The 19,985-nt window shown below is 39.0% G+C and overlaps 2 protein-coding genes across 2 annotated transcripts in view; one reads left to right on the top strand and one right to left on the bottom strand.

Moving 5' to 3' along the window:
- nrg2b (neuregulin 2b) overlaps nucleotides 1–1,362 on the bottom strand; it is a 73,799-nt gene extending 72,437 nt beyond the window's left edge. Inside the window, exon 1 of the mRNA XM_033973626.2 lies at nucleotides 948–1,362. Within this exon, the coding sequence (XP_033829517.1) occupies nucleotides 948–1,362 (415 nt within the window). The remainder of the gene's footprint in view (nucleotides 1–947) is intronic.
- Nucleotides 1,363–6,270: 4,908 nt separating this feature from the next.
- Nucleotides 6,271–7,868, top strand: purab (purine-rich element binding protein Ab). Its single transcript, XM_033973627.2, has one exon. It carries the CDS (start codon nucleotides 6,375–6,377, stop codon nucleotides 7,209–7,211), a length of 837 nt encoding a protein of 278 aa, XP_033829518.1. The 5' UTR covers nucleotides 6,271–6,374; the 3' UTR covers nucleotides 7,212–7,868.
- The last annotated feature ends 12,117 nt before the right edge of the window (nucleotides 7,869–19,985 follow it).

The following is a 19,985-nucleotide window of genomic DNA, read 5'->3' on the forward strand; positions in this document are numbered from 1 at the left end:
ATGAGTTTTAAGGAAAATTTGATCTTGATTTCTATTTTAACTAAAATAGTTCACTGCAACTAACTGAGAAAAGTGAAGAATCTTGGAGAATCATCCAAATCAATATGTCAGAAGCAGACTTGAGCTTGGATTGGAAAGTCACACGATAAGGTTTAAAGGTGTGCTAGTGCGTTATTGCGCGTAAAAACCGATGGTACTGGAGATTTCATTACGCTATACTTCTGTCTTCCAGCATGTTGGTTGCACTTTGATATTTAAGTCAAATAATATAAATCTATTCAAAAATAATAAATTAAACAGATGATCATAAGTATCTTGCAAAGGGGTTAAACTAGCAAATTAAACGACATTGCGTTCGAGTTCGCGCTTGTGCGTAATTCTGCGTAACGTTAGTATGGACGCGTTGGGCATCACGCTACAGCAACTCCTTTGAAGATACTGCTTATAGCTGTAGTTGGATATTGGTTGTCATTGTTTAAAAAGTCCAATAAATATGAATATAGGCCTACTACAGTAATTTGAGCTACAAACACACACTATGTTCTAACAGTTGTAGCAGCACTAGGCTATAGTACAGGTTGACATAAGGATTCTAGATATGTCGATTCATTCTTTCTAATAAGATACTGATGTGTTGAAAATAAGGTGCAACAAAATCAACGCATTAAAACAATTTGTGCGTAAAAATTGGCAATGGCTGTTTAGTCACCACGCAACTCATAATGCTACAACAAGATGAGCAGTGGGCTGCCATAAGAGCTGGAAGCGAATATTCCGGATATCTTATTACATATTGTCCATGAGCACAGGAAACAATTGTATTATAATGATTTATGCTTAAATGGCGATGTCTGCTTTAGAGCGCACGCTACAGAGCCCATACACTATACCACAGCCTTAGCTAAGATGCTCGTGAACTGTCAGTGTGTAAAAATCCAGAAACTTACCGCAGTCCTCGCACAAAACCCGTTCCACGTCCTTCTTTAACTCGGGCTCGCTGGCGTCCACGGGGGCGTACGAAGCCTTGAAGACCAGCGGCTCGCCCGTGGGGTCCATGAAAAAGATATAGCGGTGGTCCTTCTCCACGGGGGTGCACGGGGCCTCGGAGCCGAAGTCCCCCACAGTGACGAGCTGCTCCCGCTCAAGGCCGCCGCTGTTCACGGGCCACACGTCCAGCACTCTGACATTCACACTGTAGGGCTCCCGGGACGAGGTGTTTTTATCGGGGAAGGAGCTCACCTCGCCCTCGATCACCACGGCCGAGCGGTACGCCTGGTCCTGTAGGGAGTTGAGGCTCGGGGCGTAGCAGGCGAACGAAACCCCGATGACCAGCATGGAGAAGTGCACTGGGTCGAGCCTCATGCCGTTAGCCGGTGCTGCGCTGCTGTGGTGCTGCTGCTGCGGGGCTGGAGTTGGGACAGAGATGCAGACCGAGTGACAGTGTCCATGCCATCCCCATGAACGGCGACCGGCCTCCGCTGGGGGACACGCACAGCACGCCTATGCACCGCCAACAGCCCGCGTGTGCATGCTCAAAAACGCTGCATTCTCCGTATATCCCCTTGGTATCTTCCGTTTCCTGAAACTCGTAAATTAGCCTCCTCTATATCCACAGCGCTGGCTCTCTCTCTTCCCTCTGAGCTAATAGGCTAGCATCGCATGGGTGGGCGCTTCTTGGAAAAGGGGGGAAAAGCACAAGTTAAAAAAAAAAAACGCAAGGTCGGCTCGTTTATCCACTTATGTCGATGTCAGAGCGCTGTCCTGTGAAGCCGGGGCGGAGGAGAAGCGGCGATGATGGAGGCTGAGGGGGGAGAGACAGCAGCAGTATCCGGTGAGGCGATGCAACAGTATATCCGCGTCCCCTGCGCCCCTCATCCCATCAAACGGCTTACGTGAGCAAACATCGCCGGCCCGGTCAGTGCACCTCCTGCGCTAACAGCCTAATGACCCAGGCACAGGCGGCACACAAGCGGCACACAAGCGGCACACAGGCGGCAACGGTCAGCGGCAGAGGTGGCGGCACGAGCACCTGATAACGCCACCGGCTCGTGCGCGCTAAAGCCCCAATTCACGGCCGCAGTGCACCGATACGCGGACTACACTAAAGCCAAGCCCAGTCAGGACCGAGAGACGGCACAAGGCACGAGCTATAGGCGCTGCACACACACACACACACACACTGCGGAGAGCTGTTGCGATGACTAACGCTGCGAAATTCTCTCAATGGGGTCCTAAACATGGCGAGAGTAGCGCTTCAGATGCCCCCAGTCCTCATGTTCACCTCCCACCGCCCCACAGCCCCACTTTGGTATGCGAGCCATTGCAGCACTGCTCTGCCTCCGGATAGGAGACACTTTAAAGGGACGACATCGATTACTTCTACTGTTCTATTTATGAATTATCAGCACAAGTGATAAATGACCAAACACAATTTAAATATAAAAGTATTGATTACAATAAGATATTAGCTGTCCAAGGCCGCAGGTTATGTCAGATTAGAGTTACCAAGCACACATGATAACATTATATTAAACAAGAGTTAAATTGTGGGGAAAAATAAAGGTTCTCGTCTATTAAAATTGTCTAAATATAAAGAGGCTTTATTTGAATTATTTTGCTAGTTACATTCACTGGGGTTCAATGTAGAGTAAATGGTGTCAGGGCTAGCTGTGGACAACGATTAAACGTGTCAAAACCCCAAATATATCCTTTCCTATATGATATTATGAATTATTATAAAATGTTATATCAAATGGGTGCATAATAATCAGGCAATGATAAATTTTGCTCAAGAATTCTCAGCATTGTTGTGTTAAAAAGAATAGGGCAAATGTAGTATGGTTAGTATGTCATTAGAAATCTTCAAGTTGACGCTATTGCCCTTTTTATGAGTTTAATAACAGCTATCTAAAAGTTTAGCTGTGACGGAGTTCCCTACATTTTCTGCATTATATTGTACAAAATTCATACATCAAACTGATAACCAGATCAGACATTCTGAAGTAGGATAATTTCATTTATAGAGAAGGGGCAAGTAAAATTCACTGTTTTTGAAAGAAATAATCAAACACAAATGTTGAACTCATCATCATTTGTTAGGGGATTGGTTTTACAAACTTGCCATATTAGTTGTCAGTTTAGTATAGAACTTAAACCGTACAACTAACAAATCTTAATTATGCCATCACTTTTTGAAGTTTATTTTAGGTAAAGTTACTTTAGGGAGATATTAACCATAAACCAGGTCAACAAATCTGCAGTCTGACAGTTAAACAGCAAATTCAAACATAGAACTCTGACCTGTCCTCTAGCTGAATCTTAAACCATTTTGAAACAATCTATTGACCAGTCACATGAAGATTTTCATATCTGGCTTGTCTATTGCTACTAAGTGATCAGCAATATCTATTTAATACAACTGGATAACTGTTTTCCAATTCTTTTCCATGATAATTTTTTGCTTAGACACACTAGCCTTTGAAGACATCACGTTTAGTAGTACTAGTTTTGTCATGATACTAAAATTTCAAACTCGATACTCAATCCCAATTACAATAAAAAAACTCTTTCTTTAGACAATAGAATGTGATTTTCAACATTAAATTATAGTTCTTTCTTTTATATTATCATCTGGTTTTATATCTGTGTAGTCCTTCAGTGGTCCAGGTAGGTTCCACAGTGGTCCATGGGCGTATACTAGTCTATGTGGTCTTATACTTGTTCTGATACAGCACAGGATCATTCTAAAGCTATTCAGGAAAGTTTCTGTCCCGTGAATGTGACATTTTTTGTATCGATACTCGCTCAAATGAGTATCTAGTTTCAATGCTAGTTTTAATATTGGTTAGTTAGATTTTCAATACTTTTGCCAACTTTGCATGCACTCTCTATTGCTTTACCCCATTGTTTTTATCTTACCTTTGTCATTCTTCCACTTTTACAGATGTCCCGACTAGTGTCCAGACATAACCTTTTGCCTTAAATAGCATTTGGATCTCCTCACATAGAATATCTACTATATCTACATCCATCCATCAGTATTCACCTTGTCTTCAGTGTTATCTGCGCCCTTCGTCCTGGGTCTAACCTGGAAACATAGGAGAGGGTCAGGGAGTGGATATTTTGGACAGGTCAATTTACACATGATGAATGGGCCAAATGACTCAAACCATTTCAATACAGCATCTTTTAAAAAGGACTCCATTTTGATAAGGGCAGTGCAAGACAACACCAACAAGAAAATTAATGGAATTGTAACATAATGTTTTTGAGGTAGGGATTCACCAATTATTTGAATTTGCATAAACAATTACAGCTTGGAAAAACAGTGGTAAAAATGCTTATGTAGTTTGCTTTACATGTCATATACTGTTTTTTCCCCTTTGTAATTAATATGGAATCATCTTGCAATCTGGACAAATTTACCTTCAATGACAAGTCCATAACCCAGACTTTAATTACAGTAAGAGATTTGTTCTTGAATTAATATGTTAGTGTCTTAACCTGCATGTTGAGCTACAAAATCTGAACTAAAATGTCAGCAACTCAAATGAGAGATTCATATTCAGATCATTCTGCTTTCTGATTGGATAATCCTCTCAAGAAATATTGATATTTCAATCAACACTTTCGATATCAACTTTCTATAACTAAGTAATGTTGTAGAACAATGACGCTTACTTAAAGCAGCCCCCCTCTATCTCTGCACAGGCCAAAGGGGCACTGTCGCTGTCCGTGGTGCTGAAACAAAAACATTGACATAATGTCTACAATAAAGTGTCCTGTTACTGCAGTTTTTCACAGATAACTTATACAAATCAAAAACATTAAACACTTCCCCAACATAAATTACCCTATTATTATTTTGTATAGAAATGTTGATTTGCGTTCTAAAATGTGTAGTCCTGGATGTATAGTCAAAGCTCTTGCTGTATATTAATAAACTTTTTTTTTTCTTAATTTCCTGCTACGTAAGAAATGTTGTTGTTAAATTCTCTGAGAAATGTCCATTTCAACCACCAACTTCACTAGAACTGTACTTCCCACCTGTCACCACTTGATGGCTGCAGAGAGCATATTAATCCTCAATTTCTACATTGTCTCAAGTTAAAAAGAATACAAAAGAATTTAAAGTGAGTTCACAATTAATTGATAGTGGCCTATTTTAATCTGACCAAATACAGTGAATGTGGTCATAACATTTCGCAGCTATTGTTTTTTATTGAAGTTTAATTCTGAAATATCAAATTTAGCTTGAATTGTCTGTGTAAATTGTACAATCCTTTGTTGTTTTTATCGACTGATATTTATTTTTTATTTGTATTTTAGCTGTCTTTTTAATCTGTTTATAAGTTTTATTCATTGAAAATACTTCACTATGTGAAGTACTAGAAACCGTCTTATTATTATAAGTGAAAAGTAGATTTGATACTTCAGTCACATTTTAAAATTGATAGGAAAGTATGCATTGACTGAAATAAAGTGATTTACAGCAGCATTTTAAGGGCAGGCCCCTTGGGTTTGTCTTTGGTCCAGGATCCAGGTTTGGACCTGGGCAGGGGTACCGGCGCTGTCCGTGGTGCTGAAACATAACAAAGACCTGGCAGTCCCTTCACATGAGTGTAGAGTTCCTATTATTTCATAGTTACAGTAATACTATGTAAATACTAACACTAACACAGCTCCAAAACTGCGCAGATTTAACACAAAAACACAAGTCTTCAAGCCATGAATTGGTGTTTTAAAACATCTTAATTATTTAGCCTAATGTACTTAAAAGGGATGACATTCGCCAAGTACTTTGGTAATGTGAGCCATATATAAAATAAACTACATGTAATGAATAACTTACAGAATAAAAACAAATTATCCCAAAACTAGGCTACTTTTACTACTAATCATGTACCTTCTGCTGAAGCACCCATGTTTACAAAACATACTGGTCATATGTTTTTTCTGGCATCTGGGTATCTGTTGGGGGGGGGGGGGGGGGGGGGGGGGGGGGGGGGTACAGGATCATCCGACTATAGCAGAGGTGATTGACAGACAACAATAAACTGATTTCTTTTTGTAATAAACTGAAAAAAGGAAATTGTTTTAATCATCAGTGTAATAATGCATTTATAACACGTGTTTGTGCGTGTTTGTTACACTTTCGTGTCTATAAGGCTCAGCCCTGCTCTGCCCCAGTTTAACTTTCATTTCTAATGCGCCACGAGCCGAAATGAAACCAGTGTTGCACACAGGCTGTTGGCTCCTGAACGCAGCCTTCCCCCCCACTCTCGCGTGTTCTCGCGAGACAGCGGTGTGTTTGACGGGCAGTCGAGGTTGCAGAGGCAGGGAGACGGTGGAAGGTAAAGCAGGGAGGCAGCATCATGGCGGACAGAGACAGTGGCAGTGACCACGGAGGGCCCACCACAGGCCCGCTGCCTCCGGGGGCGATGGGCGGCATGTCCCGTCTGCAGCACGACACCGAGGAGCTCGCCTCGAAGCGGGTCGACATCCAGAACAAGCGCTTCTACCTGGACGTGAAGCAGAACGTCAAAGGCCGCTTCCTAAAGATAGCCGAGGTCGGCGCTGGGGGAAACAAGAGCCGCCTGACTCTGTCCATGTCAGTAGCCGTGGAGTTCCGAGACTATCTCGGGGACTTTATCGAGCACTACGCCCAGCTGGGCCCCTCCAACCCGGACTTGGTGCAGGACGAGCCACGGCGGGCGCTGAAGAGCGAGTTCCTGGTGCGGGAGAACCGTAAATACTACATGGATCTGAAGGAGAACCAGAGGGGGCGGTTCCTGAGGATCCGGCAGACCGTTAACCGGGGGCCGGGGCTCGGCAGCGCACAGGGCCAGACCATCGCTCTCCCCGCGCAGGGGCTCATCGAGTTCCGTGACGCTTTGGCCAAACTCATCGATGACTACGGGGTGGACGAGGACCCCGCGGAGCTGCCAGAGGGCACGTCTCTGACCGTGGACAACAAGCGCTTCTTCTTCGACGTGGGCTCCAACAAGTACGGCGTGTTCATGCGGGTCAGCGAGGTGAAGCCCACGTACCGGAACTCCATCACGGTGCCCTGCAAAGTGTGGTCCAAATTCGGCAACACGTTCAGCAAGTACGCGGAGGAGATGAGGCAGATCCAGGAGCGGAGTAGAGAGAAGCGGGCCTCAGAATTGATGCCCGAGAGTCACGGGGGCGACGAGGGCGAGGACGACTGACCGCGGGCTCGGAGCAAAAATCAAACCGAATCACGTGACTTGTAAAATAGAGATGTTGAAGGGAATCACCCACACAACCTCCACGGACAGCCCGCTGTCTCCTCGTCATTACCGGATGTCTCCCACAACCCACCACTCACAGTGAGCCGCTGCTAAACGGAACTGTAAGATACGAACTGTTTCTACTTGATTTACTGACAATGACCAGAGTGTTTATATCTCCAAACGACAGATTTTGCACACATCAAAGCTATTTGGGAAAGTTTCATGTTTAAAGGGGTAGAATCTAAGATTGAATCTAAACAAACCAGAGTCTATTATATAAATATAGAACAAATATTTGACATCAGCACAAAGAGAAGAGTATATTATGGACTAAATGAAACCAAATGTGATGTTTATTCAGAGGTACGGTGAGGCTGCAGCCTGTAGCATGCTGTGGGCTCATGAACTACTTTAATTTGACCTTAGCCTGAGAGCTTCACGCATTTAGATTCAGAGCCCTCCGCGCCTCCAACTAACGGGATAAAGATATCTCAAATATTAAATATCAGCCCTTTGCACCATGTCCATATAAACTTAATGAAAAAAGTGCTAACTTAGATGTACTAATTATGATTTTGTGAATCAGCTGTAAAAAAGATCCTTATTAAGATGCCCACGTTTTCAGTGGGTTTTTCTGTTTTGTTTGTTCCTGGGGAGGGTCCTTGGGGGAGGGGGGGTCCTGGGGAAGGGTCCGGGGAGGGGGTTCTGGGAGGAGGGGGGTAAATTCAAACTGAGGTGAGACGGCGGCGCAGCGGCATCCTCGTCATTACGACCTGTGCCTTATTCTCACTCGTTTACGGCTCATGAGGTCCTCTGGATCAGTGCTCGAGGGCTACAGCAGGCGGAACCAACACCAACTGCCCCAGACCTGCCCCTGCAATGCCACAGCTGCCCTGGGGCAGAGGCCCTCAGCACGGGACACCAGGAGGACAGGATACGGGTGGCTTTGCACATATGCACCACGATGTGAAACAAAGCAACAAGAAGAGAAGAGTGAGGTGGTTATTGTCCCATCCCAGACAGGGGGCAGTGGAGCAGGCTCTTTATGGTGCTACCGCCCCGAGAGCGAACTACGGGGCATCACCGCGTTTCATTACTTTAACCAGAGCTTTCCTCGGCTTCTTTAGTCCAAAACACGCTGCTCCTCTCCCGACGAGAGGGGCACTTTTCATTTAGTGTGCAATATCGCTTCAGCTGCATCTGTGTGTACAGTAACAGACATGTACAGGCTTTGTGATGGTCTGAGCGCATGGGGAGCGTAAATGTGAACTGTTCAACACTTTAGTCCAGCCTGGATCAGACTGGTCCAGGTCAGGGCTTGGAGGATTTGGGAGACTTTCTGACACCTCTGATGTGAACATGGGGTGCAGTCTGTAGGGGGCAGAGGAGAGTGTCACCTCTGTGTGGGGTTTAGCACAGATAGAGGAGTGTGTAGTTTTACTAAAATAATTACTATCTTTGTTTTTCTCTGTCACTTTGGGGAAATAAGCAATGACTAGGCAGAATCCTGAAATCGTTCCTCTTCCTTGAATTCCCAATTGAATAAGATCACCAAGTTAGACTTAGTTGTTTTACAGTCAAAAGTGTCCAACTACTGAGTGACCTTATCTGACCTATCTGAGCTTATGTATCAGGGTCGGGCAGAACGGTGCTGCGCCCTCTAGCGGCCACAAAGGGGAGGTACAGGATCATCCGACTATAGCAGCTGGGTGAAAGCTGCTAATATGGTTACAGGCAGGATTTTAATTGTGGCCAACTCAGTCTTTTAAACTTTATCAGACACAGTTCAATGAAGGTGATTGCTTGTAGCCTGGTTATAAAAGTTTGCAATTCCTTCTTCAGAAGTAAAATGATTGCCATAGAAACTAACATCTAAAAATACAGCTAATAGTTCACTCATTCAAACTAGCAGAACTGAGACTTCTATTTGAAACAAAATTAAGGGCAACATTTGTAAAACGTAATTGGTGCTGTCTTCAATTTTGATTTAATAATTTTTGAGCTGAAAATTGTTCAAATTGGTCTTAAAAATTCTTTCTTACATATTATTAGTAAGTTATCATTTAACTGAATATATATTTACATAATAAATTCTATTGCCAAGATGAAAGAAACAACACCCCCCCCCCCCCCAAAAAAAAACAAACAAAAACAAAACAAAAAACACAACAAAACAAAACAGTGATTTCATTGGAGCATTACAATTTGCAAAGTCTTCATTCACTGACCAACTGCTTTCCAAATGAGTTAATATCACCTTTACAACATTGCGATTTTTTATAATTTTATTGTATTAAACAAAGATTACTTAGCCTACAAATGCACCTGACAAATTGCCCTTTTATAACACAATTTCTCCATGTTTTGACTGAGTTGGGAGATAAAAACCTGGTCTGTCTCTGATTTGTTACGGCTCTGAGTCCGGGCCAAGACCAGATCTGATCCAGGCTCCATCTGGTCCCTGCGGTGCAGAGCAGGATCCTGGCCTTCATTTGGCTTTAAACCGTAGAGCTGCACAATATGATGGAAATGTGGTAGTCAATAACAACAGACTCAGTCAAATAATGAGATAAACATTTTTAGCTAACCATATAAACATTAAATACATTTTAGTTGACCATTTAGCAAACATACACTTATTGATTTACATACTAGCCAAATCAAGACTTAACAAGGACTTTACCTTTTTAAAATAGGCAACACTTCAATTACAAATATTGCGTGCACTGTGTAACTTTTCTGGTGGGGGTCTATCGTGCGCTTGCCACCATAGATATGTTATTGCTTTGCTTGGAATGTTCCACAGTATGGCATTATATGTATCTACCTTGCATTTATTTAAAGTGGGACTAAACACCTAAACCCCAAGCTGCAAATGTACTTAGTTTGACAAAAAGGACTAGGATCAGTAGACTATAACACTATTAAAATACCATTTGTACAGTTTAGTAGCACAAACAAGTTGATTTTGTCTTTAGTTTAGCTAGATGCTTTTATTGCACAAAAGAAAAACATGCATTCTCTTACTATGAGTGGACTCGTCTCTCCACAGATGCGACATATAACTTTGCGTCACCTGCTTGTCTCCATGGTGATAGATAAGATTAATGCCACCAGAAAAGTTACATAATGCCCCTTTAAGATATTACTCATTTTCAAATTTTCAAAATAGATTTGACGTAATATTGTGCAGCTCCTCTATAGATGTGTGTTTGGCCTTTCCTTGGTTGAGATCATATTGGTGGCAGAGTTTGAAGTGAAAGTTTTTATAAATTATATTACAATTTTGAACCATAACATGCAGTTTAAAGGTCACTTTTTACAGCAAGAAGGTTTTGTCATGTAGCCTATCTAGCACTTAACAGACAGCTGTTCAAATATTGGGTCTAAGGAATATTTAACAATATATTGGCTATTTTTTATAATTAGTCCACTGGTCATTGATTTGTCAGTTGAATCTCCCAATAAAAATGAATTTTCAAAAGCATTTAAACCACTGTCAGTAGAAATTTTAAGCATTTATGTTTAAGATTTGAATTAAAAGTTCAAATATAGATAAAACATGTTTAGACGTAAAATAAGTTGATTGTAGTGACTGTTTATTGTTAATAGTTTTCTTGCAGATTCAATCGTTACAAAAGACTTATCTAAGCAAAAAAGAGACAAAACCTATTCAATTTATCCCACTTTCAGTTTTCAGTTTTCATACAAACAAAAACTGCAAAACTGAAAATCTCTACCAGTTAAAATCGCTTGAATTCAGACTATTTGTTTTGATTTGAGTTTATATTTATTTCATTTTTTTTCTGTACAGATTTTTTGACTTGTTATCCATGTATTTCTGACTAGTCATAACATTTAGTTTACTTCTAATTTCAAGGCAGTATTTGTCCATGGATTAAGAAATTCTAACTAAAAGTAAACCAAAAGATCAGATAATTTTGCTTGAAAATTAGAAAAGGAGATATTTAAACCAGTCAATATTGAAACTAGTCCATCTTGAAACGAAAAGTCCAAAAACTCAAATTTCAACAAATATTATGAATTGAAGCGATTATCACTAAAGTAGACATGCTTTTGCAGTGAAAATTGATATTCAAAACAGGTGACCTTTAAACTGCTATCGCTCTTTTAAGCACATCTGACGTTAGCCTTGTTCAGCTTAATTTATAAAGCACTTATGCCCCAAAACCTTTAGCGCTTTTAGCTCTAGACAAACTGAACAGCACCTCCTGCAGGTGCGTAAGTGTAACTGGAAATGCAAAACTTAAAAATGTTTTTGTTTTTTTTCTTAATAGCCAAAAAAAAAAAAAAAAAAAAAATTATATATATATAGAGAGAGCGCTTATTTCTTATTGACACAACGCACTTTGTTTTATTTCACAAGCTGCTATAAGGGTCCATTTTATAGTTTTCATGTAACTCTGCAAAAGGAGCAAATATCAAGTTCATTCCTGGATTTGAAAATGGGTGCACAAGTGACATACAGGTGAAGTGTGAACAAATTTGGCCCATTTTGTAAAGATATTTAGGATAATTCTAGTGGGACAAAGAGGCAGAAGCATTGGGAAATGTATGTATTGTTTTGTGGTGTGGTTTGAGCAGTGTGCGGTCCTCAGTGGTTCTGGAAAAGTGTCTATTGTGAACTAAATTAGCGTGTTTTTGTTGCTAGCTTTTTCCATGCGGCTGTAGCTATTACTGCAAACCTTATAGACTGTTTTACAAGTAACCAAAACAAATTCTGCCACCTAAGTATAGCTTTTTCATGCATGTACAGCATACTATTTTCTATTTATGTTTTATAAATAATATCCAAATCAGTGGTCATCAAAGTAATTTCTGATGGACTAAAATTGAAATGAATGCATTGTGTACTATCAGTCAAATGTAGGAAATGAATTAGCTTAATATTTTGATTTGCTATTAGTTTATAAACAACTGCCCCTCATTCATAACTTTTTATGGATCACCTAATTTTAAACTGCATGCCCTCCCTGATAAAACCTCAATTTATGGTTTTAGTATATGCTAGCTACTAGAATAGAATGCATTTTTTTTTAAATCTATATGAAATTTCTCATTTTTCTTCTATATAGAAGAATCGTGGTTTAGTACATCAGTCACTAAAATCTGGTAATTATTAATCGACTTGGTGACTAATGCTATACTACAGTGGCACTACAAACCTAATATCCACTTTGTTTTTGCATCTAAAAGGGTCTATATATACATATTTTATTCATTGCATAGCATTTATAGGCACATGGATCACTCCTACTCACTTTACTAATTACATTCTGCTTGTTGCTAACCAGAAATTGTATTGATAGCTACAGCCGTGAGTCGCCGGCCTGCTAATTTTTCATGTTTTTTTATGTTTTTATTGGCCACATGCAAAACGGTATCAACGACAAACCTCCTCAAACATAACACTACTCAATCTCAAAGTAAAAACTGAACTTCCATAATGTGTTCCTCTAGATGTGTTACAACAAGAACTGGATGCAGAATTTCAAATTGGCTGCCACTTCTTGGTCTTTCAATTCATTACAATCATCCAATATTTAGATCACGAGATTGTGAGTAGGCATGAATTGTCTTGCCCAAGAACACAGCAACAGTATTCAAGCTCAACCCTTTGGTCCAAAGGCAACCTCCCATTAAATCATTTACATTTTAACAAGGCCTATTGGCCTTTTGATTAACTGATATTTGTGGCACAATCGAATGCAATATTTTTGAAATTATAACTTCCATCTTTAAGCCAACAAACCAAGGTGTTCCTTTCTATAATTTTGAGTAATGGCCAGATACCTTACACCTCTCCTGACACAGTTCCCGTATATGTTTATAATGAAAATGTGTTGAAAATTGCATCATATCTAAAAAAAGTTTGAAATGTTATATCATGACATCTAGTTTGCAGTATTCTTGATTTTACCAATATGGCCGCCGTATAGACTGGAGCTGCACATGAATAATTAATTAAAATCCTCTAGTGAGCAGAACTGACCTTCTTTGCAGCGTTTGTGGTCACTTCAACTCTAGTATTTCCCTCTAGTTTCTTGTAACACATCCAGTGGAGCCACAGTGTGAACCAAATCTCTGCGTTTCAGATTTCAGCGCTCCTTTATAAGCCTCTCTCATTGGTCGGTTCTCAATCTCTCGGCCAATCACAGCCAAGCACTCAACTCAAACCACGAACTGAGGGCTCCTGAAGCAAACTGTACAGGCTACTCTTGTGTATAGAAATATAAAGATAGAAGAAGTTATATGATGTTTGACAATGGAGGATTCTGGGTCTTTTAAAGGAACTGTGACATGTTTTTAAAATGTGGGTCCATTAGATAACATAAAGTAAAGTAACAGTTTGGAGAAGCAGACAAAGAGCAAGGACAGGCTAAATTAACAAAATTAATTAAATAAGTTTGTAAAAGTCATGTCCAAAGAATGTCAGAAAATGTAAACAATGTTTACATTTATTCCAGCATAAAATTAAATGTAACAAAAACAAATCCATTTTGAATATATGAGTTAAATATATGCTATTGTGCATTTCTCTTTTTTTTAAATTTCCATCTGACAATTGTACATTAATAATGTCACTTTTACCTTATCTAATGGTATGATATAATGGTATCATCAGTTCATTACTGCTTTATTACAACCTATTACCAGATGATTATCAGTTTATATATATATCTATATATATATATATATATATATATATATATATATATATATATATATATATATATATATATACACATATACATATATACATATATACATACACACATACATACATACATACATACATACATACATACATGCATATATAAAGATACTGATGGTTAAATAGGTGGCACATTTAATATCATTTATTCTTCTCCCTGTCTTCTAGCATCTGTCTTCTGGTGTCAGTCACTTGACTTCTTTTGTCCTAACTCTTTCTTTTCTAGCTTCTCGTGTCCTTTCTCCTCATTCCTCTGTCCTACTTATCTACTAGGTCCTATCTCCTACCTCCAAGCCAATTGTCTCCTTACTTTTGTCGGCTAAGATCTTGTCTTCTAGCTCCTGCCTGCTACTTTTTTGTCTCTTCGCTCCCGACCCATTGGCACACTCCTTTCTTCTAGTTCTTTTCCTAGCTCCTAACTCCAACCCCATTGTCTCCTTGCTTTTGTCTCCGAAGTCTTTGCCTCCTAGCTCCTTGTTTCCTAGCTCCTGTATCCTTTTTGACTCTTAAGCTCCTTGCTCCATGCCAATTTTTTCCTTGCTTTAGTCCTTGTCTTTAGTCCTTGTCTCATAACTCCTTTCTCCTTCCTCCTCTATCCTCCCGGCCTATTATCTCCTTGCCTTTGTCTCCTTGGTCCTTGTCTATCTACTCGTCTTCTGCCACCTAGCTCCTGTCTCCTTGGTTTTTATATTGTATCTCGTCTACCTCCTTGTTTTCTAGTACTTTCGCCTAACTCCTCTCAACTTGTCCTGTATGCTCCTTGTCTCCTAGCTTCTGACTTCTACCTCGAAGCCCATTGTCTCCTTGTTTTGTCTCAAGTCCTTGTGTCCTAGCCCCTTGTCTCCTAGCTCCTTCTCTAAACTTACTCAAAATTACCAGCTGTAGATTTTCTCTTAAGTATTTCTCTGACCCACTTTTTTACAAAACAACGTTGCTGTACCTTTAAGAGTGGGGTCAATGCACAAAGAACATATCCCATGTCACCTCCCCATTAGAGATACTATGTTGTAATTTGGAAAATATTTTAAACTGTGTGTGTGTGTGTGTGTGTGTGTGTGTGTGTGCGTGTGCGTGTATATACAAGTAAATATTATATAAATATATGGTTTGTTATATTGGACGCTAATGATTATTTCAGAAGAGAAAACGTGTACAAAAAAACAAAAAATACCTACAACATATTGCTGTTTCCTTTCTTTTCTACTTAACAAAAAGCATTGAATAAAAACTTGCACTTTAGATATATAAGAAGGTAAAAAATCTGCATATTATTTTTGATAGGGATCTCACATTATAAACCAAGCTTTGTGTCAATTGCTGGACAGTTTTTTTTGTTTTTCTTGAAGTATATTTTGTCTGTGTACCAGAGGGTTTACTAAGTACTTGCATGATTAAAATAGTGCTTACACCGATGTTTTTAGTTGGTATAAATGTCTGAAAACTGTGATAACAACCCTATTGTATCCTGTTGGAAACCCCTTAAAATCCTGTTTTTCTTTTACAAAAATATTTTCTTTTACAAAAATAAGGCCTTTTTCCTGAACTTAAGGGCACTGTACCTGATTTATACAGTCTTAAAAACAGAACTGGTTCATTTTAAACGGTTTGCAGTGGTCCTAAGTTACTCCTCACTCACCTTATGCATTACGAGCATTCTAATTATTCACAGCAATGAGTTTATAAGTGCTTTTCATTACTCTCAGAGATCAGAGCAGAGTTTTGCCATCACGGTAAAGCTAACAACAACAACTAGCATGCTAACAGACACTTCCTGGTTATCAAACAATAAAACACACAATTAAATGCAGACAGAACACCTTGGACTTATTTTGACCTCAAGAGTTGCTTATACAATACACTGGGGCAAGACACATTTTGCTCAAATACATTGGAAAAATCGGGTACAGGACCTTTAAACATGACAATGGTGCTTTCTATTTTGGCTTCAAAGTCCCTCCCCTGGAAATATTAAACTCATCTCAAAAATCTCCACATTTCGTCCAATAGTTAGATTTTTTTGTTCGCTCTCTCACCTCTTTATTAAATTTATGTTTATGGCAAAAAGTTAAGGATGTGTTGCTGTTTTGTACATTGCTGTTTGTTTTGATGTTTCGGGGAGAAGTCTTGTCTGAAAAACTAATCGCGCAATAAAAAAAAGTCATTCCACATGTGCCTGTCTATCTGCACACATGCTCACATATTTAAATCGAGTAGTGTAGTGTGCTCAGGTAAGTCAATAAGAACGGTTAAATTTTTTAAATCGATGAATTGGTGGAACGATTATTAGTTCACTTTTAACCACTGGCTTGAGGACAATGTACATTGTATTTCAAAATAAACACGTTTTTTCAGTATGAATAATCAAAAACTGCATTATTAATTTAAAACCGATAGTACATTTTTGGGGAAATGTAAAATGTTTTTATTGTATGGTTATTTTCCCTTGGTAGAGTCCCAGATGGTACTGACCTTTCTTTTGTTCAATAGTGTCATTATTACTTATGGTATTTTATTGAAAAGCTTGACATATTCATAAATACATTTAACATTTGAGATCAGTTTTGTTTTGTTTTTTTTATTAACAAAAAAATAATTTACTAACTCTGGAAATGTGTCCTCTGCATTAGACTCATCCTTCAGTGTCGCTCGGGCAACCCGTCAGGAGCAGCACCCAGGGATCTTAGGTCTCCATCTCCAGATCTTAGGTGAAGTTTGGATGGGATCTAGCAGAAGAATTATCCTTTTGAACGTGTTTTAGATACCCACTGAGACACAAGAAGAACCTCGAAACTCCATAGTCCAATGTGAACACAATTGGGAATTGGACCGGCGACCATCTTGCTGTGAGGCGAGAGAACTAATCCTCAAATAATAGCTTACTCTTTATTTGCATTGTAGCAGATCTGTGGTTAATATTTATAAAGGAGATATATTGGAGAGGTTGCATTTTTTATAGTAATACATTTTTAATACTTTAAATTGTAAATGCTTTGAGGTCATTGTAAAACATACAAACAATTAATAAAATTTCGCAAGATATTAAAAAGAAACAGCACTTTCACAAAGAATAAAACAAATGGCTACTGGTATTTTAGAAAATCCTGTGAATTTCGAACAACTTTGCAAAGCTACACCTGATTTACGCAATTATTTTAAAACCACAAAGGATATATAGATTGCATTTGGACAAAAATGCAAAATGATGCATTGACAACACTAGTATCTTACATAGCCTTGTAATAGAACTAGCATATAAGTCAGAACTAAAATAACTCAAATCAGAACTAGCATAACTCAAGTCAGAACTAGCATAACCCAAGTCAGAACTAAAATAACTCAAGTCAGAACTAGCATAACTCAAGTCAGAACTAACATGACTCAAGACAAATTACCTCAAATGTCCTGGTTAAACTGCTGAAAAAATCCTCCATTTGGTGAAGAGTAGTAGCAGCAGTTGGCATCTTGCATTGAATAAAGACACAGGTGTAAATAATTATTGTTAAAACAAAAGTTAACGTGTGACATTGCACTAAAACATCACAAACTACACGAGCTGAGTAAGTGCTAATAGTAACAGTCAGCCTTTGTTATATTCAGTGATTTCTTGGCTAGCTCCAATCAGACAGTTTTACTCCCATATTTTCACAGATCCTAATCACATTTTACCAATCTATTAATTGCACTAACAACACAAATTGCAGAGAGGTAAATTGTGGTAGTAAAAGAAAGTTTATCTTCTTGTCTGTAGATCTTGTAGTATTTTAAAGTTCACATAATGTATCTTGCTAAAGGTAGTCCCAAAGACACATCTAAATTGGAATGGGGTTGAAGATAAAGTCAATGTAATTTCAATTAAAATATCAAATCTGATATTGTGAAATAAATACCATGTAGAAATGTAATGCAGAAATGTACTGCTCACCTTTACAATCAAATGCAGCTCCTGTAAAGTTGCACTATGTAACTTCTTTGGTGGAGGGTCTGCCACCTGCCATATCCATGGAGACAAGCAGGGGGAAGTTAGATCTGTGAAGAGGCACTTACATATTTTTCAAGGTAGCTATTCAAAGTGTAACATTGTAACATTTCTGAAGTTTTCCATTCAGTTTTCCCATAGACTCTTGGACAAACGAAAGATTTGACCAAATGTTTTAATAACTTGTCAGTTTATAAAGTTTCAGAAACAGATTTAAAATAAAAGTATAGGTCTTGTGGTTATTAGTCTCCGCATTTATCTTACCACGTGGCTGATCAGCCAGAGCAAGCCTGCAAACTTTTAATAGGCTATTCATGTTTTTCAGAAAGTGTATGGGAAAAATGAACGAGAAATCAGGGGGTGTTCGGTCACTGTTAAGCTCCATTGATCTTTTATGGTTTAGTCAGGATTATACTGGCTAAAGGTGTCTTACAGCGAAAAGGGTTGATTTCAGGATAGAGCTGTTCTGTGGGGAAGTCTGATGTCTGAGAGCTGCTGTGTCACCCACTGGTCCCGACAGGTTGCCTCAGTGAAGCATGGGTCAAATGCGGTAGACAAATTCTCCTACAGGAATCAATGAAGATTACCTAACAAGTGTGTGTAATGTTTGTGGTGGAGGGACCTGCTTTGCCTGGAATGTCGCACACGGTATGGAATGAAACATATCTCTTGGAGACAAGTAGGAGATACCACCAGGCTGTTTCAGGTCAGATCTGTGGAGAGGTATGCTAGCTCACATGTCTGAGCTATAAAATCACCTGTTATTGAATAAATCTGAGAGATAAGCTACATTCCCTACTGTGGAATATTCTAAGCAATACAATAACATTTCCACAAAGACAAGCAAGTGGTGGAGCCTTTAACAAATTGTGATGAAGCTTTATTGTACACTACATGGACAAAAGTAGCCTACATGGTCTAATCTATGGATCTGAATTTTAGGAGATCCTCAGAAAATAAGCTTTACTGATGTATTTTAGCCTCACAATAAGAAACAGTAAAAAATGACACAAGACAGTAGCCATGTTTGCTCGGTATAAAATCTTACTTTATGAAGCACAGACTAAATACTCAGTAAATATGTGTTCTACTTCATCCTGCCCAAAACATTTCAGATACAAAGACATCAAAGTGCCCAGGTCAATTTAAATTAAGCATAATATATAATTACAGCACTAGATCCTAATACAGAGGGAGTGGACAGGCCACAGGGACAAACAGGCTGTGAAGATTCCAGCTGTGGAAAAAAATTTTGTACAAGAATTGGGAACAGAAACTACTCATATTTTATTTGGTCATTTGGAAGGCAGTGAATACGCATAGTTGTACTGTCAAAATAGTTAAAACTGTTCTAAGCAAATCATTTTGGTGCAGAAATTGAAAGGTTTACCCATTTAAATACAGTGTCATTTCTTGGATGCATAAGTTAAAATGTAGGCCAAAATTACTTTAAAAAACATCTGAATAAATTGGAATGATTAAGGAACGTAACACATTTTAGCAATTAAAGGTTGACTATGGCACTTTTTCGCCACCTGTCTCCATGGAGATGTTGTTGCTTTGCCTGTAATGTTCCACAGTATGGTAGGCTATTATCCTATTTCCATGGAGACAAGCGGGTTACAACACCGTGCCAAGTAACAGATTTCATAAGATATATTTTTCAGCAATAAAAATACCTGTAATTGAAGTAATGCAAGGTAGACACATTTAATGCTATTCTGTGAAACATCACTCAATCAAAGCAATACTATCTCTATGGAGACAAGCACATGTTGGACCTGTGTGTACCTTCAAATCATAAAAACTTGCAATGTCTTTTAAGCAAGGATATATTGTTGCACATATTGTCATTTATTTTTGAGTAAGCCGACGCCATATACTCACATACATTAGCATGGCCCTATAACATGTTCTATTGATGAATATGAATATGCATATCACCTGACATTATTGTAAAAATCCTCAAAATACATATTATTTTATTTTGTCCACTCTTTAGTGTTTCCCAACCAGG

Source organism: Periophthalmus magnuspinnatus, chromosome 10, assembly GCF_009829125.3.
Source record: "Periophthalmus magnuspinnatus isolate fPerMag1 chromosome 10, fPerMag1.2.pri, whole genome shotgun sequence".
In the NCBI taxonomy this organism is placed as follows: domain Eukaryota; kingdom Metazoa; phylum Chordata; class Actinopteri; order Gobiiformes; family Gobiidae; genus Periophthalmus; species Periophthalmus magnuspinnatus.

Bases quoted from the DNA above. Each gene is read 5' to 3' on its own strand.
- purab (XM_033973627.2), top strand. From the start codon at position 6,375: ATGGCGGACAGAGACAGTGGCAGTGACCACGGAGGGCCCACCACAGGC.